The sequence below is a fragment of the Pygocentrus nattereri genome, chromosome 1, assembly GCF_015220715.1.
Source record: "Pygocentrus nattereri isolate fPygNat1 chromosome 1, fPygNat1.pri, whole genome shotgun sequence".
In the NCBI taxonomy this organism is placed as follows: Eukaryota; Metazoa; Chordata; class Actinopteri; order Characiformes; family Serrasalmidae; genus Pygocentrus; species Pygocentrus nattereri.
Window position 1 is genome coordinate 747501 of NC_051211.1, and position 25000 is coordinate 772500.

The window sequence follows — 25000 nt, forward strand, 5'->3', positions numbered from 1 at the left end:
CACTTGTAGATGGAGCGACGAACTGAGTTCACTGACAGTGGTTTTCCGAAGTGTTCCTGAGCCCATGTGGGAATATCCGTTACAGAATGATGTGGGTTTTTAATGCAGTGCCGCCTGAGGGGTCGAAGGTCACGGGCATTCAGTGTTGGTTTCCTGCCTTGCTGCTTACCTGCAGAGATTTCTCCAGATTCTCTGAATCTTCTGATGATATTATGGACTGTAGATGATGAAATCCCTAAATTCCTGCAGTTGCACGTTGAGAAACGTTGTTCTTAAACTGTTGGACTATTTGCTCACGCAGTTGTTCACTAAGTGGTGAACCTCGCCCGTCCTTGCTTGTGAACGACTGAGCCTTTCAGGGATGCTCCCTTTATACCCAATCATGACACTCACCTGTTTCCAATTAACCTGTTCACCTGTGGAATGTTCCAAACAGGTGTTTTTACAGCATTCCTCAACTTTCCCAGTCTTTTGTTGTTATTTTTTATATTATTGAAGTATTAGGTTACATATTCATAGTACATAGGTATTTTAGTATAGCTAATATTTCTTATTTTAAACTCCTGTAGGAATATTTTAAGGTAGTTCTTGATTTGAGTCATTTTATCTTATGACAGTGTCATTCCGTGGACAGATAGGTTTCCTCTTTTCAACTATGATTTCCTGAAATGATAAGAAAAAAAGATTTGCATTGTTCCTCAAATTATTCAGACACTTTATTATACTGCTATATGAATTTATAGGTCAAATTACTCTAAAATATTCTTACAACAGTCTCATAATAAGAAATCTGACATTCTGGCTGCATGTAAGATGTTTTTACTGGCTAAGACGGCATTTTTCACGGTGTGTGAAATCATTTACCGCCTTTCTGTTCCTATATCAGCGCTCGGCGCGGTGCTCCTGATTCTGCCGTGTGGGTTTCCGTGATCAGCGCGTACTTCTGAGCGTTCCACGTCTCGGAGCTCACAGACAGCAGCCGAGTGCATGGAAACAATTCCACTCAGCACAGCATATGGCTTTCCATTCGAGTCCGCCTCCCAGGAGGAGCATTGGGTTCTCCTTGTGTAGTTTCCACATGCTGGATGGCTACTGTTTACCTTACCATCCACATTCCCACATGAAAACAGGCCTGTGATTTATGATGGAAGGATCCAAGCGACGTGCCGTTTTCTTTGCTTTAGCATTGGAGATAAAGAGTGACGTTCATGTCCGTCTGATCTCGACACGTAACTGACAGAAAGCTTCTCTCGCTCTGCTTGTGAGGCCTCTCACATTAGCGTCAGGGGAAATCTGCCCGTCACACTCGGTCTGCGGCGACGCGTGATTAGCCCTGCTGGTTTCACTGTCCCTCATTAATTGCAATTCCATATTGCAATTAGCAAGTCGTCAAGAAATCTCCCGTTTGTCTAAGGGATGAGGCATCGTCTGCCCGGAGGCCGCACTGGTTTGTTTTGTTTTAACTCCAGTGGGAAAGCTTCACATTTTCCCTTCGACATCTATGACAGTCGGCCCAGACGGCTGAGCCCAGAGCAGAGCCAGGCGTTCGCTGCTGCAGCTCAGACCGAGCGTTTGGAATCCGTCTGTCTACAGCAGACAAATGAAGCTTTCAGACATCCAGAGCCGCTTACACAATCCACTTAAAGCCCATACAGTGAGAGGAGATGTTATTCTCCACTCACTTCCCAGCAGCAGAAGCCCAGGAGCACCGTGAAAAAGGGATCTGGATGACGGCCCACATCCCAACCATGAAGAAAAAACAATGTGGAGATTTGGAGGGTGTGCCCAAGTCATGCGGAACCGTTTGCCTCCAAACAGCTGCTCCGCTTTGGCCAAACTACTCAAGAAGCAGCTCAGCGGAACTCTGTAGGCCTAAAAGGATGTCGATTTCTTCGGAAATTAAGGACATCATGGAGTCAACATTTCTGCAGAATTAAGCCTTAAGTTGTAAACAAACTCATTCAGAGTCAGACAGTAATCAGATTTCTGCTGTACAAGCAGGCAATAAACTCACGGAAGAAGACGTGATGTAAACGTAACTCACAACTCAAACTTCATACCGTGGCTTATTTTTAAACATCGCGCCACTTCGCCTGAAAATATGAACCAACGTCATGTAGAAGACAAAGAAGCTGCGTCCTGCGACGTCCACTGAGAAATCCGATAAAAATCAGAGTGAGAGTCCACAGCGCTGAGAAATCTGATTACTGAGCTAAAATCCAGCCTCTTTTTCAGATTTCTAGATCACAGTGTGGTGTTTGCATGACCATTTGAATAATCAGATAACTGCAGAAATCCGATTATGATCGGATTATTGAGTGCATGTATACAGAGTAAATCATGTGTGAGTGGGTCAGGTCTAAATTGGAGGGGAGGCTGTTTGTTTGTTTGTGTTCTTTATATGGGAAATAAAAAATGAATTACAAAACCAAACACGTCTGACACAGCAGCCCCTTCACATGAAGCCTGACAATCCGTTAATCTAATTAATAGCTCAATCGGAATAGAATACATCCATGGAAACACTTTCCAAACTTCTATCTGATTGATCGAGGTGGGTAATCCTGTAAATAACCTGTTAAATAGAAGAATAATATCCGTGTAAACGTCTGTATCCGATTACATTCCCTATCGGAAAGCTTCAGTCCGTTCTGCATGAGCGTCGCGTCACAGTGAGAGTTTATACCGTTCAACACGGCGGAGCAGAAACTGGTCTGCAGAGGAGACGAAGTTCATGCTCTGATCTTTAAAAGACGGCGGCGGGACGGACGTCCAGCTTATGTGTCTCAGAGCACGACGTCTTCCTCTCGGCCTTCTTTAATAAGGACGTGTGAAGGACGTTTTCCTGAGTCTGACGTCATTTTAAAGCAGTTAAAAACACAATCACTGCTCACTGCTGCTCATCTCACTCTGACTGGACCTCACGTGATGCTGGTTGTCATGGTAACGCCTACAATAAGTGTTTCTCTATGCATGCGCATCAATTTGTATCAGATTATTTGTAGTGAGCGTGTAAACAAAGATTTTCCATCAGATTGTTTTATAGAGTGAGAATAAACACCTCAGTCTGAATCTCTAATCATAATGAATTCAATAAGATTGGAAATATAAACACAGCTGTTGTTTTACGATAGTTTCAAAAAGATTTTGATCTTCAACCCCATTCATGGTGGAGGGAGACATGCAGAGCGCTGTGCAGAAAAATAGTCCCCAAAGAAAACTCATTATTCCAGATTTTCCACTATTTTCCATCATCAACATTCCATATAAGCTCAGAACTTAGTGAGGTCAGGTACTGATGTTGGATGGTCAGTTCAAGATCACTCTAACTCATCCCAAAGGTACTGGATGGAGCTCCATCACTCCAGAGAACCCAGCTCCACTGCTCCACAGCCCAATGCTGGGGGCTTTATACCCCTCTAGCCCACGTCTGGCACTGGACATGCAGACCTTAAGCTCATGCGCAGCTGCACCAGAGCGTCTCAGTCTATTGGTCAGTGCTTTACTATGGAGATTAGAGAAGCTGTGACAGCAACTAAAAACTATTTTTTCTATAGGAGAATGAAAAATATTGAACTTTTAATGTATGTAAAGGTAACAAGATTCTGCTGCAGGTCAATTTGGAGCGTTTAAACTGGTCCTTTCATCATAAAAGCTTCACGTGATGTAAAAGACAGACGCAGCGAGACGTTACGTTTGATTTGACAGTGACGAATGGAGCTCTCAGCTCACCAGACAGACTCAGACTCAGACCAGGAGAATCTCTAAATCAGACGCACATTCAGCTAGAAAACAGTCCTCTGTGGACCAGCTGGACCATCTCCCACGGTTACAGACGAGATGGGGTCTGTCTGTCATTTCAATGTGCTGGGCCAGAGAGAGAGAGAGAGAGAGAGAGAGAGAGAGAGAGAGAGAGAGAGAGAGAGAGAGAGAGAGAGAGAGAGAGAGAGAGAGAGAGAGAGAGAGAGAGAGAGAGAGAGAGAGAGAGAGAGAGGTGGGGTGATGAAAGGTCATGTTGGGGTGAATCAGCCTTCATCGCTGCTGCTCTAAAGTTTGGAATCACTATTGTCAACAATGCCAAACTCTTTATTTCAGTCACAGGAATAAGATGAATGTAATGATGACGTCACTGTTCGTGTCCGTTTAGCGGAGCTGTGGGGATCACTGAGTTACGCAGCTGCACACAGAAACCCGCACACCGTTTAAAATGAAGTTCAGAATAAACTCAGCATTCAGGAGAACATCCATCAAACGTCTTACCAAGAAACAACCAGAATTATAGAACTAGCAGAGTGGAACTCAAACCATGGCTGGGTTGTGCTAGATGGTTGCCATGGCACTTTAGGTGGTTGCTATGGTATTGCTTGGGTTGTGCTAGATGGTTGCCTTGGCACTTTAGGTGGTTGCTATGGTATTGCTTGGGTTGTGCTAGATGGTTAAGGTGTTGCTAGGATGTTGCTGCAAAGTTGATAGGATATTTTAGGTGGTTGTTAGATCATTGCTAAGGTGTTACTACATGATTGCTACAGTACTTTAGGTGGTTGCTATGGTATTGCTAAATGGTTGCTTAGATATTTCAGGCACCTGTCACTCCAAATCTGTTGACCAATCGAGAGTGCAGGTGAGCGTCCTCTTGTAAGACCCACCCCCTGTTCAAAGGTGCCAAAAGAAAAATATCAGAAGCAAAAAATGAACCTGAGCAGAATTTAGTAGAAGTAAGTGATTTATCTCCAATTGTGTCTGCAACTGATTTCTGATATTTGCTAATCAAAAGTTTGCTTGATAATGAACGAACAAGAAAAACAAGAAAACGAGATCTGGAATCATTTTCAACCTTTTAATGTCTTTTTAGAAGATGTGAAGAGGAAAGGCCCTGACCCTGAAACATAAAAAACACACTGTACAGTAGCCCAAAGGACGAAGGTTCCACCTTATTTTTCATTTACACACTTTTCTGTTGGTGGTCGGTTTTCAGGCACTTGGGAGTCACAGAAGTAACAAACATTCCACTCAACTAAAAATCTTTGGTCCTCAGAAGTTCAAATAAGAGGAAGGAAATCTGGAAACCACAGACAGAACTGAACACAGCTTTCGGCACAAGGCTGGAATCCAGTTGTTTAGATTTCGTTTTTCTCCGTAAAGAACGAGGCGCGTCTTATAAGTTACAAACATTTCGTGTCAAATACAAATGGAGTACACGTGAAGAAGAACACTAGAGAAGTGCCCTCCCTCTATCTTTAGCACGCTCAGCAACGTCTTCAAAGTCTGAGAGGAATGTTCAAGGAAACAACACAGAACGGCTCGAACCAGTTTTACAGTACAGCAGAGCTCATTATAACTTAGTGAGGGGAAAAATGGGGACGTTTGGCAAAAACAGATGCATTTAAACGTCTTTCGTCTTCTCCTCCCGACCGGCTGCTGCGGAAAGGCCCGTTGTCCTGCCCTTAAACAAGCTGAGAACCAAAAAAAGCAAAAACCCAATCAGGACGCTGTGGTGTCCTCCCGTCGCTCAGCTGCAGGGCAGCCACGTCCGGTAGGGTACGGGCGAGTGCACTCGTGCCACGTAGTAGTTGCTGAAGTTGACATCGCGCACATACGGCGCTGGCTGGTAGTAGCAGGTGACGTTGGCGAGGGCGGGGATGGCGTTCTGCTCGGCCAGGGTGCGCAGGGCCAGCGCGGAGATGAGCGCCAGCGTCTGCCGCCGCTCGTGGCCCATCAGGCACACGGTGCTCTCATCCACCACACGCCGCAGCGTCACCAGGCATTCGTAACGCTTGTGCTCCATGCCGTTGAAGTGGTTCTGCAGGTAGGCCTCCAGCTTCCTCTGCTGCTCGCCGATATCCGGGAAGTCGATGAAGAAGCGTGAGCACATGTAGCGCTGCAGCATCTTCATTTGCGCCTCCGAGGCGGGCCGGAAGCCCCGCACCAGCAGGTGGCAGTACTTGAGTAGACCGCCACCGCGGATCTCCTCGGGGCTGCGTGTGGCGATGGTCTTGGAGCGCAGGTGGCCCAGCGCCTCCTCGAAGTCGCCGTACATGCTCTCGCCCAGCACGCTGGGGTGGAAGCTCTCGGACATGGGTGTCTCGGAGCAGCGGTCGAACAGCAACAGCGAGTCCAGGCCGATCTGGAAGGAGTCCACGCTGAACTCGAACTGCCGCCGCAGCGAGTCCACGAACTTCAGCTCCACGTTCTTGCCCGTGTTGTTAGACAGCGAGATGAGGCTCCAGCGGTCCGTGTCGTTGCACACCTTCACCAGCTTCTGCACGTACGCCTCCTTCAGCGTGAGGGCGCCCATGCGCTCACGGCTAACGCCTGCCGGCAGGAAGTCCAGCAGGCTGTCCAGCACCACGTCCTTCACCAGACGGAACGTCTTGTCGTCGGTCAGGCTCAAGCCGAAGATCAGGTCCAGGTCCTTGTAGCCCAGGCCCGTGTCCTGGTGGAGAACGTGGCTCGCCGCTGAACCATTGAGCTTCACATCACGGACCACCACGCCCCTCTCCTCCAGCCGAGCCCTGACCACCTGAAAAGGAGAGAGGAGAGGGTGGTTTTACATTTAGGCTAAAACTGCCAAACTGAACTCAAAAGACATGAAATTTCAATTTACATGCAATGCTCTTCTACAAAGAACCAGAGGTCACGTAAAATAAAACATCTTAAGTGACCTGAGCTACGTAAAATCTCTCTTAAGTGGAAAGTGCAAAATTTAAATAACTGTAAATTCAGATTCACACCCTAAGAGTAACTTTCACCACCTAGGCTGTTTTTTATTTGCAGCTTCACATTTCAGCACTTAAAATCATTTACACAAGTGATCTTAGGGGTTTTTGTCCAGGAAGTCCAGCACATCCACACAAACGTAACGCTTAATAATGCAGGACATTCAAACTGCAGCTCTTGCAATTCAGTCGCAACAGCTGCAACAAGTTTCATTAAACTTCATATAAAACAAAAACAAAACAGAGTGACGCGGCGGATCTTCTGCTCAACTGTTAGCACCAAACCTCAGACAAACACAGATCAACAGCCCCAGAACATCTAGGAACATCTCAGACCTCAGTGTCCCACCACAGATAGACACACCCGCCCTCAGTCCAGCAGGTCAGGGGTGAAGGTTTCAATGAGGCAGGTATCGTTACACGTCTCCTGCGGACAGAGAGGGACGGAATAGGACCGAACGATCTTTCCACTTCTCTCTGTGAGGCGCTGAGGCAGAATTCAGTCTCTATTCCACAAAGTGCCATTTGAGACAGGAGAGAGACTCGGCCGTATCCCTTTACATCGGGAGGGTTCGGTTCTCTGAAAGCACGCGGATTATCCCGGGAAAACGACAAGTCACTGCTTGTCTTTGTTTAGGTGCTCCTGGCAGCTCTCTCACTCTCACTCTCACTCTCTCTCTCACTCTCTCTCTCACAGTGTCTCTCTCACTCTCTCTCTCACTCTCACTCTCACTCTCACTCTCTCTCTCACTCTCTCTCTCACTCTCTCTCTCTCTCTCACTCTCTCTCTCTCACTCTCTCTCTCTCACTCTCTCTCTCTCACTCTCTCTCTCACAGTGTCTCTCTCACAGTGTCTCTCTCTCACTCTTTCTCAGTGTCTCTCTCAGTGTCTCTCTCAGTGTCTCTCTCAGTGTCTCTCTCAGTGTCTCTCTCACTCTCTCTCTCAGTGTCTCTCTCAGTGTCTCTCTCTCACTCTCTCTCTCTCTCAGTCTCTCACTCTCTCTCTCTCTCACAGTGTCTCTCTCACTCTCTCTCTCTCTCTCAGTGTCTCTCTCTCACTCTCTCTCTCAGTGTCTCTCTCAGTCTCTCACTCTCTCTCTCACTCTCTCTCTCTCTCTCAGTGTCTCTCTCTCACTCTCTCTCTCTCTCAGTCTCTCACTCTCTCTCTCTCTCACAGTGTCTCTCTCACTCTCTCTCTCACTCTCTCTCTCTCTCTCAGTGTCTCTCTCTCACTCTCTCTCTCAGTGTCTCTCTCAGTCTCTCACTCTCTCTCTCACTCTCACTTTCTGCATCTCTCTCACTCTCTCTCTCTCACTCTCTCTCTCACTCTCTCTCTCACTCTCTCTCTCACTCTCTCTCTCTCACTCTCTCTCTCTCACTCTGAGTGAGCGCCACAGACCTGGTTCACTCTGAACTTTGCTGAACTTTCAAACCCAGGTTCAGTGTTCAGTGAAATATGCAGCCTGATATGATGCTACACTGATACTCTGCTGGTCTCTGTCAGAGATTCACTGCTCTTCTTCATTCTTCTAGCACTGCACCGCATTTGCAACACTCTCTAAGTGGAATGTCATGTTGATAAACAGTCAAAAGGTTTTTGAGCTCTCTGTAATCTTCTACAAAAGGAAATGATCAAAAAAAGCCCGAAGCCCTCACTCTGAACAGGTTCCTCTGCCTGTGACGCACCAGGCTGTGAAGACGTCTGTCAGCACAATCAAACAAGCACACGGACGCCGACTGACAGATCGCACACTCTGTTAGACTGAGCCGGACAAAATAGACAAGAAAGGCATTTTAACATTTGAACTATTCAGCTTTTTATGAAGTTCGTGGCCAAGCTAGTTTTCACCGAGTCAGAACCGTTCCCAGTGGTGGTGATGGGAACCAGACGTCCCTCTAAAAGCTCCTCCCAGTGGTGGTGATGGGAACCAGACGTCCCTCTAAAAGCTCCTCACAGTGGTGGTGATGGGAACCAGACGTCCCTCTAAAAGCTCCTACAGAAAGTTCCTACATGAACTGGTTCTGAATTCACTGCCTGATGACTGAGACACTGTTTTATGAGAGTTTAGAGAACTTCAGCTCCATTCATGGTGGAGGGAGACATGCAGGGCGCTGTGCGGCAAAATAGTCCCCAAAGAAAACTCATTATTCCAGATTTTCCACTGTTTTCCATCATCAACATTCCATATAAGCTCAGAAGACTCGTGTAGGTTCTCTGGTGGTTCTGGATGGTAAGTAAAGTGTCTATATCTGTGTTGTAGTCATGGCGACGCCTGGTTCCCATCACCACCACTGTAAAGACGTCTGAACCGTTTCACACCAAACCCTCTGAATGGCTCTGTTTACACCTCATACATAATGAAGTAAAAATGGAAAGGAAAAAAGGTCAAATGAATAAATTGATCAAATATTGGGCTACCACCCAATCCATTACAGGCCATTTATCATTATGCAGGCTATGCTGTTACTGTACACTGGCTCTGGCTGCTGCTGCTGTTAACACACTCTGTAATTGGTCTGAATGAGCCATGCAGTTGTTCAGTGCTTTAGAAGTGCTGCTCAAGCCCATCAAACACTCAGAAAAGAGTAACGCAATGGAGTTTATCACCATAACCATAATATACGGTCATCTCAGCCAGCTCTAGGCAGATTTCCCCCCAATAAAGTCAGAGGAAGATGAGTGTCAAGGGACACTCGGGCCAAAATGACAGCATAATTAAGTCGAAAGCATTGCTGCAGCGTTTCTAGACTTTCTAGACTGAGATTTTCTGCTTTGAAGAGTAGAGAAGCCTCCATCCTCATTATTCACCACCATCACTGTAATACTCCATCACCTACATTAACACAGGAAGGTGGTCAGAGGGGCGGTGGAGTTCCAGTCGGCAGCGTCTGAGATGTTTAAAACGCAGAGTTAGAAGAGAAAAACATCTCCCAGTGAAAGCCGGGGTTCATCCTAAAGTTAGGACAGGATTTAGGAGGTTTAGTCTAGTTAGGATGTTTGTGTGGGGCTGTTTCCTGATCTGGAGTCAATGAGGTTCTGAAGGGAGGAGCTGATATTCTGGAATAGCTACTGAACTGAATTCAGTACAGTAATACAGCCCCAGGAAGACGAGTGGTCAGTATCTGTGACTGTGTCGGCCTCCTGTAGGCCACACTGGGTCTTGTTAGTGTTGTAAGAGACTCTGCAAGCACAGCAAGCCCCCCCAACTCTCTCTTTCATTCATTCATGAGTTGAGGCTGCTTTCCTGCCTCCCATTGTTCACCCCCCCCTCCAGCAGCCTGGTGGCCTATTTGTCAGCACAGTTACACAAGCCTCCTGGCAGCGCGTCCCCCTCGGAGGCTAAATGCCATGCGACTGTTTCAGCAGCGCAGATACGGGTGAAAGCTCAGAGCAACTTATCTCAGTGATTATTGAGTTACAGACAGGCACAAGGGCTGCTGGGATACTGCTCACCGTGGAAAATTACACATTTTCCAGTAAAAGGCCTGAGCCTTTCAGATCGGGGTGTCTTTCAATAGACGGCTTGACTCTCATATCAGTTTCGCGGGTGAAATTACAGGCTCTGAATGCCCAACCAAACTGTTACTGGAACGCCGTATTCCTCCGGGCTGTTTTCTTTCCCCAGATAGGACCGTGTTTATGTTGGTAACCCAAGGCTTCCAAACAGACAGGCAGTCGTGGAGTGAAAGAACGTAACCATTATACGGTCACTGGTCTGCGCCGGGCACTCGGCTAGTAAAGAGACGCTTTTAGATTGAGCGCTATTTGCGTATGAAGTGAGTCACTGGCTGAGACACAGCTTCTCATTGCTCTTCTCATGTGTTTATGACTGAGCTCCATTCTCACTGCACTTCTTCACCCTTAATGAGCTCATTTTAATAACACTTAAGCCCTTTGTTTCACTTCTCTTTCATGTTTTTACTCCACTTTATGCCATTTGTACTTTCTGTGCTTTTCACTCTAAAGCACTTTGTCTTCGTTTCTTTTGAAGCTCCTTTTGCTTTTAATGATGTAAAGCACACTGGACGGCCTTTGTGTATGAAACGTGCTATATAAATAAACTCGCCCTGCCTTAAATGAGGCCTGTACTGCTAACAGATTTCCACCCTGAAGCCAATCTGATAGAGCTCACGATACTCCGCAGGCCTCTTTAAAAACCCACACGTCTTTCAGGAGGTGATCACCACTAAGGCTCTCCTCATAGACCCGAAGACATCAGCTGCCGAGCCGTGAATCTGTATCACCGCAGCACATCGAGCGTGAGGGATCATGTCAGTACGGTCGCTGGAGAGAAGCCAGCGAAAGCAACAAGTCGCATCCCCCTCAGCTATCAAGTTCTACTAAATACATTAATTAACAAATACAGTAACAGGCTCGTTCTAATGAAGCTCATTTTGTGCACTACTACAGCTACAGCCTTAAAAAACATTCCTCAGGGGTTCTTTAAAAGGAGTAAAGACAATGGTTCTATTTAGAACCAGGAACACTCAAAGAACCTTGTGTTGTACATGGTTTCCTCATGTTTTTCAGAGACCTGAATCTGTTTCATGCTGTCGTCTGAGGAGGTTCTAAAATGTGCTCCATGACATACAGGCGGCATTTTTGGTGATGGAATCTGCCTCCAGAACCGAGCTTACTTTGGTACAGCACCAAAAAGGGTTCTGCTATTATTACGATGTCAAGCCTGTAAAAGCAGAAGGGTCATTTTGGGGGCCAGACAGACCCTTTCACCACAGAAAGAACCATTAAAGCATGAAATAGTTTGATATAGAATTCATGGTTCTAGATAAAACCATTCCCTTCACTAAATCACCATCTTTTTGAAAAAAGTATAACAAAATGCACTGCTTCTAAAATAGAATAAAAAAAAATGATGATGGTGAAAGTTTAGCAAGTTGTGCGGTAATTTTGAGATGGTCCCTAACACTGAAGTAGGATAGTGAAAGAATATTCTTGGTGAAATATAAGAAGATAATATTAGAGCTGCACTGTAAAAGTCGTGGCACTAGTTTGCGGTCATCTTTAATAATATAATATAATAATATAATATCTTAATAAAGAAGGGAACACACACTCGAGGCGGCGTAGCTGACCCTGCCTATTTCTCTGAGGCTGTTTCTCCTGATTCTCCTCAGACATCATTTCTGATTTTTTCTGATAGCAGAATCTGTTGTCTTCTCTCTCAGTGGTCTGAGGATGTTCTAACAATGTGCACCGTAGCATGCAGGCAGGTTTTTGGGTTCTGATATCTGCCTGCACATCTTCAGCACATTGTCCACCAATCTGAAAACCACTTCACCATGCAAAGACTCCTTTAAGCACGCCGATGGTTCTTCAGGGTCCCTATATAGAACCAATTTTTTTACTAAAGTATCCTTTAAAAAAGATATAAAAGCTATTCAAGAGTCTAAAGAAACACCAGCCACAACCCCAGTAACCACAAAGCAAACCTCCCCGTACAGAAAATAAACACTTTTTGAAAAGACTTCTACAGAACACCAAGAACGGTTCTTCTGTTCTTACAAATTTAACGTCATAGCTAGAGCAGAACCCTCACAGGCGAAGGGACGTGCCACGATACGCCACTGTTAACCTACAAATGTGGGTTTTATTCAGAGCATCTAAACCGATTGATGTGCCATGTTTTGTCACATTTTAATGAACGATTACTGTTTATTTACTGCCTTTAACATAAAACATGAAACTTGGCAAACGTTACAGCGGAGTTTACACATCATTTCCCTTTTCCTGACATTTGCAGACAAGGCCTGGGAGCCAGTAGAGAACGTGTTGACTTATTTCCACTAAGACCATCAACAAAACACATCTGTCATCTGACCGACTGCATATATGCTGCAACACTCACGGACCCTGTCAGATATAAAGGAACGATGGGGGAGTAAAACAGCAGTGAACAGGTTTTTACCGTCAGTGCAGTACCGGATTCCACCGACCAAGACCTGCAATTACTCATCATTCAGTTTTCCACCCTAAACAGACTGACGGCTCGGAGGTTCCAAAACACCTGGAAAGGGAAAACCGGGAGAACACTTCCCCCGACCTTGTTCTGGAGACTCATAAAAAAGCCACAAACACACTGGCGCGCCTGGTGCTGACAACGCCTTGGCGACACACGTTCTGGTCTGGTTTTCCAGCTCGAGCTGGACGGTCCTGCTCCTGCGCTTTATTTTAGCACGTGATGCGAGGAGTGCGTGCTTTACGGGTCCAGACTGGGGTACCGGCCAGAAGCACAGAACCTCACTGCACCCTAGACACCAACTGGTGCTCTGGGCAGCCAGTCGCGCTGCACTCTGCCAAACAGGAGGGATGAATGAAGCGCTTACGAGCTCCTTCTCTGGCACTAGAGAGCGAAGGAAGGCAGCGGGAGCCGGGCAGGAGGGTTCTGAGGGATTCCTGCCGCTCGTTAAATGTTTCTTCCTTCGTTTATTACTTCCTGATTGCAGACTTTGGATGTTACTCGCAACAGCAGTGCTAACGTTAATCATAATTTAGTGAGTTAGTAAGCAGCCTGTGATTAATATGATTTGGGTCGTTCTACAGTAACGTCCACTTTATCTCTCCATAGGGGTCACTGGTGTGACCGATCCTCATCGGTGTTCCGCATCATAAAGGAAACACCAGAGACGTGTTACAGAACATCAAACCACACACACTGTCCATCAGGGAACGTCCACTAAAATATGGAATTTAATCCATTTGTGTTCCTATTTTTTCACAGTGGCCTCAGAATAAAGTCGGTCACACCAGTGACGTCAGCTAGAAGCTTCATATGAGATCAGGAGCTGAATGAGAAGATCTCTGATCTCAGTCATGTAGAGATTATTACAGTTAAAACTGCAGAAAAATGTTTTTTATCTCAAAATTTGTCTTCAGTCTCACCGCTCACTTCTGCTCATCTCACGCTGACTGGACTCATGGGATGCTGGTCGTCATGGTAACGCCTACACTAAGTGTTTCTCACAGTTACACACGTACATCATTTTGCGTCTGATTACTTGTAGTGAGCCTGTAAATGAAGATTTTCATCAGATTGTTGAGTAGAGTGAGAATAAACACCTCAGTCTGAATCTGTAATCGGATTGTATTCAATCAGATTGGCAAAAAATCTTTGCATGTAAACACAAACACTGAGTCCCTACAGTGTCAAGTCTGCCATCAGTCCAACACAAGAGGATAAAGAAGTTTTAGAATTTAAAATATATAAAACAAAGAAAAGATATGACGAGTAAAATTAAGAAACGCTCATGATTTCTAGGACAAATGCTTGCAAATTGTAAAATTCATGCTAAAATTTCAAAACTCCCTCCTATGCTGGTAATATCAACGTTAAAATGGTCTACAATGGTCTAAACTGCAAGCAATGACATCATTCTCACAGCTCACTGTGGGACCCAAGGATACTTAAGTATTTTACACATTAGCAACCACCTGGGATACCAAAACAACATCTTTGACTCCAACAATTCAATAATGAACTTTATGCTTCTAGTTCCATTAATTATTTCTGGTCTAAGTAGTGAAGCTACAACATTTAAAAAATAATAAAACATAAAAACGAGTGTTTCAAAACAAATAAAAATAGCAATCATTCTTCTAAAACATTTATTTGAACAATCACCAGCCTGAGGCTTTGATAGGACAACGTTTGGTTTCCTTAAGAACCCTTCAGTAGACGTGCTGTTTTAATGACCTATATGTGCAAGTACTGAATACAGGGTTAAAAGTTCAGACCAATTCAGTATTTCTACTAGAACAGTACAAGGCAAGAACCATTTAGGCACCATTTCTCCCAGGTGGTTGCTAAGGTGTTACTAGGCCATTGCTTCGGTATCCCAGATGGCTGTTATGGTGTTGCTAGCCAATTGCTATGATATCCCAGGTGGTTGCTATGGTGTTGCTAGGCAATTGCTATGATATCCCAGGTGGTTGCTATGGTGTTGCTAGGCCATTGTTATGATGTTGCTAAGCCGTTGCTATGATATCCAGAGTGGTTGCTATGTAGTTGCTAGGCCACTACTGTGATATTCCAGGTGGTTGTTATGATGTTTCTAGGCCATTGCTCTGATATCCCGGGTGGTTGCTATGATTACCTAGGTTAATAGTGTTTGTTAGCTACATTAGCCGCGTAGCTCCAACACTAAACTACAGAAGCAAAGTTCGGACTTCAAACACGTCTTGGCTGCTAAACCAAAGCCTGGGCCAGCTGAACACTGTGCATACGTCATTTCTTAATGAATTACTCAATTAACTGTAATGAAAAGAGCATTTTAGCCTTTCAGCGCCACGAACAGAGCCAGAAAACCACCGAACGCCACAGCGCCTCTCAGTATAGTGATGATTTATGACCTCAGAGAACAGAGTTTCATGACTCCTCACTCAGTAAGAGGAACTGAACACTCATTACTTTACACCCGACAGGCTCGGCTTACCTTTCTACTGACATACATCAGGAAGAGATCATATACCCACCACGCTCAACATAAAGAGATCGTATCTGGCTCTCGGCTCTTCTCAGCTCTCTTCCTGGTGTCAGAGATGTTTGGGCTTTTTTCGCTCCACGGTCTGTAGAGACGTGCAGTGAACAGACAACAAGCACAAACCTCACTTAACCCATTAATGTCCAACCACTGCGCTCAGTACGACGAGCACAAACGCAACAGAAGAGGATCCGAGTGGTCTGAAGAGATTATTCAGGTCAGGTGAGCATCTAAAAGTGACCGTTTGATTAGTTTTATTACATGTAACTTTCGTTTGAGGTCAGAAGTCACCTGTGACTAAACGACTTAGATATGAAAACTTCTAATCAGAACTTTCTTCAGATTTGTGCTCAGAGAACATGGAGCAAAGGGAATTTAGAGAATTTAGGAGTGTAAAGGGAAAATATCAATAATAGCTGGGCGACAGGATCATTAAAGCATTCTGCCTGGATAAACGTGCTCATATTAGGCCAAACTAAATCTGGCAGTTTGAGAGTAAGATTTCTACACCCTAGAAATGTGTAATATAAGCAGCACAGATTTAGTTTCCACTCTTAGGAATAAAACACAGGGACTCAAAGACTGCACTGCTGCTGGAACCTCACACTTCATTCTGGAATGAAACCCTCATGAGCCGAGTCTCCTCAGCAAACAGCACAGCCAACGGGACTTTTAATAACTTCACACCGTCCAATTCTCCCAACGCCAACGCCTAAATTCACTGCAGACGCGTTTAAACACCGTCTCAGAATCCCTGAAGTGAGGCGAGAGGAGTTATAAACTCCGCTTCTCGCTTCTGGTGTCATTTCCACAACACAGACCTCAGAGATCCACAGCACTGTCCTAGCAACACCTTAGCAACCATCTGGAATAACATAGCAGCATCGTAGCAACATCTTAGCAACCGCCTGGAATACCATAGCAGTGTCCTAGCAACACCTTAGCAACCATCTGGAATAACATAGCAGCATCATAGCAACATCTTAGCAACCGCCTGGGATACCATAGCAATGTTCTAGAAACACTTTAGCAACCACCTGGGATACAATAGCAATGTCCTCTCAACACATTAGCAACAAACTGGAATAGCACAGCAGTGTCCTAGCAACACCTTAGCAACCATCTGGAATAACATAGCAGCATCCTAGCAACATCTTAGCAACCACCTGGGATACCATAGCAATGTCCTAGCAACACCTTAGCAACCACCTGGGATACCATAACAACATCCTAGCAACACCTTAGCAACCACCTGCATTACCATAAAAACAACTTTGTCAAGCTAACATAAAATTCATTCCTGAACTTTTCGCTTCTAGTTTCTTTTACTGCTTCTGGTCTGAGGAGTAAAGCAACAACATGACTTATTAAAAAGAGGAAAGTTGACAAATAATTTGCATAATTTTAGCAGCAATTTAATCAACTGAAGTGAGACGATGCAAGTGGAGCTACTTCTTACAACAACTGAGCAAACTATAGAGTTAATATCATAACTATCAATACTTCATACGAACATCTCACTGACACCGTTTGTCGTTCACAGAGTGAACGTTACGTTATCGTTACGTTTCACCGCTGACTAAACAAAGTCCTGCATCTGCATTTACACCATCTGGAACTTTCCGGAATGGCGCTTTACTTTCACTTACGCTGAAAGTGGAGGGGCATTTTCTGGAGGTTGTGTTCTGACAGTACAGTGATGTACATTCTTAAAAAAAGATGGTTTTCAAGGGTACTTTAATAAAGACACTAGGTCTACATAGAACCATGAACACTCAAAACACACTTCATGGTCGAATGGTTCCTCAGACTGAGGCAGAATGTGTTGTTTATGGTTCTCTACAGCACCAAAAAGGGTTCTTCTATTGTTATGACATCCAGCTTGTAACAATAACAGAACCCTTGTTTGTGCAAAACAGAACCCTGAACTGCACATTCTCCATCAATCAGAGGAACCGTTTGACCATGCGAAGAACCACGCGTAGAACTTCTTGAGTTGATGCTACTACGCAGAACCAGAGTTTTTACTAGAGAACGCTGTTAAGAACCATCTGTATTGAAATGTACATTTCTCAGCTCTTTATTTATGACTTGCCTACAAGCTGCATTTGATTGGCTTTGGGCAGGGAGCTACAGCCAATCAGAGCGCAGGGTTTGGAGATTTGAAAGTGGACGTGTCCTAATTAAGCTGCCTCAGCCAATCAAGAGTTTCTGATTAGGAGAAAGTGGTGGTAGGAGAGTCTTCGGGCAGCTTGGCAAGAGCAAGAAACCAAAACTGCTGATCCAGCACAGATTTTCCTCACGCCAAGCTGGTTTCTACACGCTCTGAATGACAGAATCTCACAATACTGGCAGATCATTTTACTTACTGTAAGAAACCAAAACGATCTCCCAAAACATTAAAAACCATCTAGAAATAAGTTTTAAAAATCATAATATTCATACAAACATCCCCGAATGAGAAATATTAGATATTTAGACTCGGACTTGAGAGGATCTCTCTTGATAAGACTCCATGTTACTGTGTAAAAACTAAAATTAAAAGTAAAAATGCCCGTTTTTTATGTGGAGTAGCTCTTTCATTCATATGTAACTCTAACTTCTGTAACAGCAAACAGAAATTTGCCTTCGGCATCAATAAAGTTTGATCTATCTATCTAAAAAGGACAAAACTTAAACAGAATAGAGTTAAAACTTCAAATAACTTGTATTTTAGTGGTTAATTTTCAATTAAAACTGAACAAAAATGAAGCTCATTTGCATGCTACTGCAGCTTTATGGGGTTAATCTATAAATACAGTGCGTGGCCTCATTAGGCAGCAGGTGGCGCGTCAGTCTTGTGATCTGATGGTTGAGAGTTCGGTTCTCACACGGGGCAGTCGTGGCCTGGAGGTCAGGGAACCGGCCCTGTGACCGGAAGGTCGCCCGTTCGATCCCCAGAGCCGACAGTCCATGACTGAGGTGTCCTTGAGCAAGACACCTAACCCCCAACTGCTCCCTGGGCGCCGTGGATAGGGCTGCCCACCGTTCCGGGCAAGTGTGCTCACTGCCCCCTAGTGGTGTGTCTTCACTAGTGTGTATGTGGTGTTTCACTGCACTGATGGGTTAAATTTCCCCGTTTGTGGGATTAATAAGGGTCACAATCTAATTAATAATTGATTGAATCACACATTGTAATAGCTGAGTTTGTGCTAAATCTCATAAAGAATATATGCAACAAAAAAAGTGCAAAACAGAGAAGTACGCGAAGTCGTCAGCGTCTCTTAAAGGGTCTTATGGGTCAATTAAATGCAGTGAAACATTGAACAGAACACATTTTTAATAGTACGTTTAAAATGTGGCTCCTCTTGTCTGTTTTTATTGATTATTTTATCTCGTGCATCATCATTAAAAAGCGGGCTGAAGCACCATAACATTGCATTTCCGCAATATCGTCCGACCTGAACAGCCCCTGATCAGCATTTCAACAGATCAGCCTCTGAAAGCGCTGGAGCTCCTCAGAACCCTCCGTTCCGCAGGAGCTGCAGCGCCCCGAGCTCCACGTGCAGCCTTCTGTTTTCCATCAGTGGACAGAGGAAGGAAAGGTCTTACTGAGGAGATCCACTAATGTTTAATGCAGATGCTGCAGCAGGCGTCCCGAAACGGCCCTTCTGTCTCTGAAGCAGCTTTTATGAAACCTGTTTTTATTCCAGACTAAATGTGCCGTATATCTTTCGTGGATGTTAATGATGCGAATAGGCTTCCTTGAATCTGAGCGGTCATAAATAAACAGAGCCGCGTGAAGAGCCGCAGCGCGATACGCAGCGGGAGGGCTTTATAAGTTACTGCACTGTTAAAAGCCCCGTTTGGCTACTGTACGTTTAAAGGAATATAGATTATACGTTCGAAGGTTCTTCAGAGGACAGTTCCACTGCTCCACAGCCCAGCGCTGGCAGGCCTTAGACCCCTCTAGCGCCTGGCTTTGGGTATGGTGACCAGAGCGTCCTGATCTATTGGTCAGTGCTTTTCTACTGTACAGTCAGCGGGTGCACCTTAACCCTTTACTGCACACCAGGTGAGTAACTTTTCTTGCATAAAGTGGGCCTGACTTAAAATCAATACTATTTTTTAAAATATTGCGTGCAAAGTACAGTGGACTTTGGAGTACACTTTGGAACCTGTTGCCTTGAGGCAACATCTGGTCAACGACAGAAACAAATACAGAACATCACACAAACAGCTGGGTTTTTAATCAAATTATTTGGAACGAAGCTCAGCAACTTTCATTTCTTGATCTTTAAATAATACATAAAATGCATATATATATATAAAAAAAATCTAAAACTATTTTTCGAGCATTATGCATGCACAAGTCCATTTTTTATATGTTGTCTTGAGGCAACATCTGTGCAACAATTCAAACAAGATAAATTTTTTATTTAAATGTCTGGAAAGAAACTGAGCAACTACACTACCTAACTAACTACAAATAATAATAATAATAATAATAATAATAATAATAATAATAATTCTACTTCAATTATTTCCAAAGAAAAACTACTACCATTATGGAGTGATGCTTTGATAAGCACAACAATCTGTCCTTAAAACCACAAACGACAGTTAAAATCAGGATAAAAATATAAGTAGGAACATTCTCAGTGTAATAATAATTGCTTGCATGACACTGAATTTTAAAATTATAAGCTCTGCGCTTTTAGAAGACGTTTGGTGGAATGAACAGTGATGAAAACTTATTTTTTCTGATGGAACCTGTCCAGTGAAGAAATGCCTCACTCGCAACCGACACTGAGCCAGAAACACATTAAAGAGCCCACCAGCAGACGATGAGGCCCGCCCCTTCATCATTAACCCTTCATTATCACTACAGGCGCATTCCGGCTCTGGAAATGTGGAAAATGGATTTGTTGCCCTGAGGCAACACTGTGCAATGAAGGGTTAAAGGTTGAAGGCAGGGGCACTGTGAAGGGAGGGTGGGGTTTTGGTGGGGGTGGGGTGGGGGTGGGGATAGTGGGGGTTGGTAGGGCAAAGATTAGATTTCCAAGTTCCCTGAAGCGACCCAGAGTTTTTTTGGTGGGTTTTTTTTTGGTGTTTAAACTAAATTAAATTAGATTTAATTTAATTAAGTTAAATTCTAACCTGAAATACTTCAATAATTAAATAATAACTAAAGACCCGTTTTAGATCCATTATCCAGAGCAGTGCGTCGCACATTCTGTCACCAGTGTCACCACACACACACACACACACACACACACACACACACACACACACACACACACACACACACATATCATGAATACCAGTATAACATGTTTAAAAAGTACGCTCCCCTCAGAAGATCCTTCATCAAGGGTTCTTCAGTAAAGCCAGTGGTTCTATGTGAAGCCATGAACACTCAAATAACCATTTCCCTGCTTAACCTGTTCTCTGCACGGTCAAATCGTTCTTTAGATCGATGCAGAACGTGTTCCATACGGTTCTACATAGAACATTCATGAACAATGTCGAGCTTGCATACAACACACTCTTAAAAACGATGGTTCTTCAAGGGTTCTTTAGCAAAGAAGATGGCTCTGTATGGAACCATGAACACTCAAAAAACCCTTTGAGTGATTAACGGGTTCTCTGCATCATTAAACGGTTCTTCAGGTTGATGGAGAACGTGGTGTAGATGGTTCTAATATAAAGCCTTTTTGAGAAGCGTTCTACATATCAACTAAATGGGTTCTTCTATTGTTATGATGTCAAGCCTGTAGCAATAGAGGAACCCTTTTTGGTGTTATATGGAACCCTTCTCAGAAAGGTTTTAAGTAGAACCATCGACAACGCATTCTCCATCAGTCTGAAGAACAATTTAATGATGCAGGGAACCCGTTAATCACTCAAAGGGTTTTTTGAGTGTTCATGGTTACATGCGCAATTACTTTCCTAACTAAAGAACCCTTGAAGAACCATGTTAAACATGTAGGATTTTATAAATATCGAGTGGAGGATCTGAGGATATGAGGATCAGGTGTCGGTATCGGAGGGTGAAAGTGGTATCGGTGCATCCCTAGATTTAATGCTGTGATATGTTCTGTTGCTGCTCGGGGCAACAAGGTGAGGCAAGGCATGAAGTTACAGCTAAAGTGGCTGAATGTACTCATTTTAAGGGCTGTCCAGATACTTTTGGGCATGGCTTGGGGTCAGAACTTGCCCTGGAGAAGACTGGAGACAGTCTGCGCGATAATCTAAACATCACACGTGGACATTTCCGACGCCGATGTCCCTCTGCTGCACAAATATGTCATCTTTTATGAGAGACTGGACAAACAGTAGCTGCCGGAGAGTCTCTCCGGATGCCGGACGGCAAATCGTTTAAGTCGGAAAAGCGATTGCGCAATAGGAGCTGGAACCCAATCAAGAACAACAGAACTTTTGTTTTCCTTCAAACCTGGAAAAGACTGCACTCCCTTATATCTCCACCTTATATCTCTACTAACTGATCTACTTCAACAATGAGAAGAATGTCCCCCTACAGCCTGAAAAGAGATGGTTCTTCAAGGGTTCTTTAGCAAATTAAATGGTTCTGTTGAGAACTATGAGGTCTGTATAGAACCATTTTCATGCTTGAATGACTTGGGATGGTGAAACAGGTCCTCAGATGGATGTGGCACCAAAAAGGGGGTTCTTCAAACAACAGCAGAACCCCTTTTTGGTGCTATACAGAACTATTTTTCAAAAAGGTTCTACACGGAAACATGCACAACACGTTCCCCATCAATCTGAAGAACCATCTCATCACAGCAGAAAAAACCTTTAAGCATGAAAGGGTTCTGTATGGTAACAGGACCATTGCCTTTGCTAAAGAACACTAGGAGAACCATTAGGATGTGATAGTCAGTCTATGGAAGAACCTTTTCAGCATGGGAGGATGGGGTGGTGTCACAGTGGGGGTCGAGCATCGAGCATCAAGTAAGCATTGATAAAGAACGTCAACAAGCAATCTTCCGTTCCACCTTAAATGGTGTAGTAGTTTTACAGGTTTTATGGACAGGTTCTTTTTTTTCATCTTTCCGTTCCACCTTAAATGGTGTAGCAGTTTCACAGCTTTTATGGCCAATTGTTTGTTTATTGTTTTTTTTTTTATCTTTCCGTTCCACCTTAAATGGTGCAGAAGTTACATTCTTGCGCCAGGGTTGTAATGTAAATGCTGCACCATTTAAGGTGGAACGGAGAGTTCCAAAAAACAGAAAAGCAGAAGCTGGCCAAAAAGTAAGCCAACTTTGAGCCATGTCTGAGGGCTTGTTCTGAGGGCATCTGACCACGGTTCCTGACCTGTACGATCTGCCTGGGCTGGACGGAGAGCGTGGGGAAGTTTCCGCGCCCGTGGATGGGCACACTTTCGCCCAGGATGGAGTCCAATCGCTGCACCTGCTCCCAGGACAGGACGCAAAACCTCCGGCTCTGGTCAGACCCAGACCCAGAGCCAGACCCAGACCCAGAGCCAGAGCCAGACCCAGAACCCTCCGCCGAGGACATGGCCAGCGAAGTTCTCCGGGGAGAAGAAGCGAAGAGGCTGCGAGGAAAGCGACGCTCGGAGTGGGACCGACCCCCCGGTTACAATTCCCGGCTCGGCTGGACTCGGCTCGGCTCGGCTCGGCTCGGCTGGACTCGGCACCCAGAAACGTCAACAAAGTTGAAGCATCGCTAAAAACATTTAAAGAACGACCAAAACCGAACCACCGTCCAAAATCCACGCCGCTCGCGCCAGCTGTTCAACCAACTCCGCCTGCCCCGCGAGCCCAAAGCGCTTTAAACGAGCTCGGATTAACATACGCAGCCTGATTGGCTGAACGCCTGTCACAGCGCTGGCCCTGCTGCACACGCCCACTTCGCCTGCGTCACACGGTGCGGTGCGCTCATTGGTCGACGCATATGAATGTATTAGCGAGCCCAGCCAATGGCAGCGGTAGAAAGAGAGAGAGAACTTGCAGGAAAATCATGAAAAATAATCTTTCTAATAAAACAATAATTCTAATAAAAATAATAATAAACTTTTTTTATTTATTTACATGGCAGGTTTTATACATGAATACAGAAAAATAAGCCATGACACAAAATCTGAAAATGAAAAATGTAAATATAATAAATAATAAATAATAAAATAGCAATGAAGGTATCATCACTGAAACACACACACACACACACACACACACACACACACACACCTGCTTTTATTTTTATTCTAATATTCCAACCTCCAATTTAAACACCATCGTGTGAGATTAACTGACCAGTACACCATAAAACACAACAGCTGCCCCACTTTATGGGTCACTTTGCTCACTTATTATAAGGTCAGTCCAGGTAAGCTGAGTTAGTCCGGGTCAGTCCTGCAGGCCGAAGAGTCGCTTTCTGTTACTGAACTCTTTCTTTCTGATTTGTGGATATTAAGATGCTCAGGCTCCTCAGTTCAGTCTGATGACTCTAATTCAGACTCAGCTGATCTTAGTTTATTCGCTCCAAAATGACTGAAATAGAGCCTCTTTGCTTTAATGTGAAGAACGCTGTTGCCTTCACCTATAAAGCGGCTCTTTTTGAGATGTTATTTTATTGGACAGCAGTGATTTCTGAGTATATAAAAGCGATAGGATTGACTGTGTGATCAATAAAAGTAGAGAAATGCTAAAGAGACGATGTCTGGGCTGATTTTAATGATGAGTATATATAACCCAGTACAGACGTATCGTATAGGAATGAATGTATATATGATATATATATATATATATTATATTTTTCAGTGACTGTGTTTACATGCACTCAATAATTGTGCAGTCACCTGATCGCTCAAATGGTCATGTAAACACCACACTTCCATCAAGAAATCTGATTAGGAGATGCGCTAAAGAGGCTGGAGTTCGGCTCGGTAATCAGATTTCTCAGGTGAGCTCTTACTCTGATCTCTTTCATGTTTCTAAGTCTGCGTAAGATCAGACGGTGGATGTCACGACACACAGTAAAACAACGTTGGAGCGGCACTGAAAACAAACACAAAATGTAAATTTAGATTTAAATATTCTTCATTTTCTAGACGATGTATGTTCATATGTTCAGGTAAAGCCGCGGCATGAAGTTTAGGCTTTATGTCACGTTTCCGTCGCGTCGTCTGCTGTGAGTTTATTGGCTGGTTGTAAAGCAGAAATCTGATTACTGTCTGATTGATGTAAAAACCCAGAGGCTCCATCAATAAAACAGAGGAAAGCTCCAAAATACCGTAGAACAAAGAGTGAAAGTTGTTGCTAACGTGATACAGTGATTCCCATAGAGAAGCCGGGGAACGTGGGGGATTTTACTGGTTCAGAGTCACAGATGAAGCACTTTTGGGACTTTTAGCTGATCTTAGACCTTAGACCTAGTGTCTCTAAAAACCATAATTATCTTTATTTTATTAAAAGCAGTGATTGATCGTTCCATTTCATCTCTACCAAAACCATCATATCTCGACCCAACTGGGCCAAGTGTGTCAGTGGTGACCTGCTCATTTTGACCGCAGCTCTAAACGTCGTACGCTGTAAACGATGACTCGCCACTTCGACCTAAGAATGAGTTTATATGGTCGCAAGCAGGTAAACTAAAAAAACGCCGCTGGTTTAAAGAATCGATTTGATTTATTTAGACTGGATGAAACTGGTTAATGAACTTGTTTCCATATGAGCCGTTTTTTCAGTGTAAACCCAAACCAGTTCTCAGAAAACTGAGGGAACCTGCTGCCCTGACAGAATTAAGTTAAGCTTTGGTAA

The 25000-nt window shown here is 44.3% G+C and overlaps 1 protein-coding gene across 1 annotated transcript; it reads right to left on the minus strand.

Annotated features, from left to right (window-relative positions):
- Positions 1 to 4818: 4818 nt before the first annotated feature.
- On the minus strand, positions 4819 to 23005 carry tent5bb (terminal nucleotidyltransferase 5Bb). Its single transcript, XM_017685814.2, has 2 exons — positions 22536 to 23005; positions 4819 to 6520 (listed from the first exon to the last, which is right to left on the minus strand). The coding sequence occupies exons 1-2, from the start codon at positions 22737 to 22739 to the stop codon at positions 5510 to 5512; spliced, it is 1215 nt and encodes a 404-aa protein (XP_017541303.2). The 5' UTR covers positions 22740 to 23005; the 3' UTR covers positions 4819 to 5509.
- Positions 23006 to 25000: the final 1995 nt, after the last annotated feature.

Bases quoted from the DNA above. Each gene is read 5' to 3' on its own strand.
- tent5bb (XM_017685814.2), bottom strand. From the start codon at position 22,739: ATGTCCTCGGCGGAGGGTTCTGGGTCTGGCTCTGGCTCTGGGTCTGGG. The intron at 6,521-22,535 runs GTCAGGAACCGT...TCTCCTTTTCAG, and splicing joins AGCCCAGGCAGATCGTACAG to GTGGTCAGGGCTCGGCTGGA.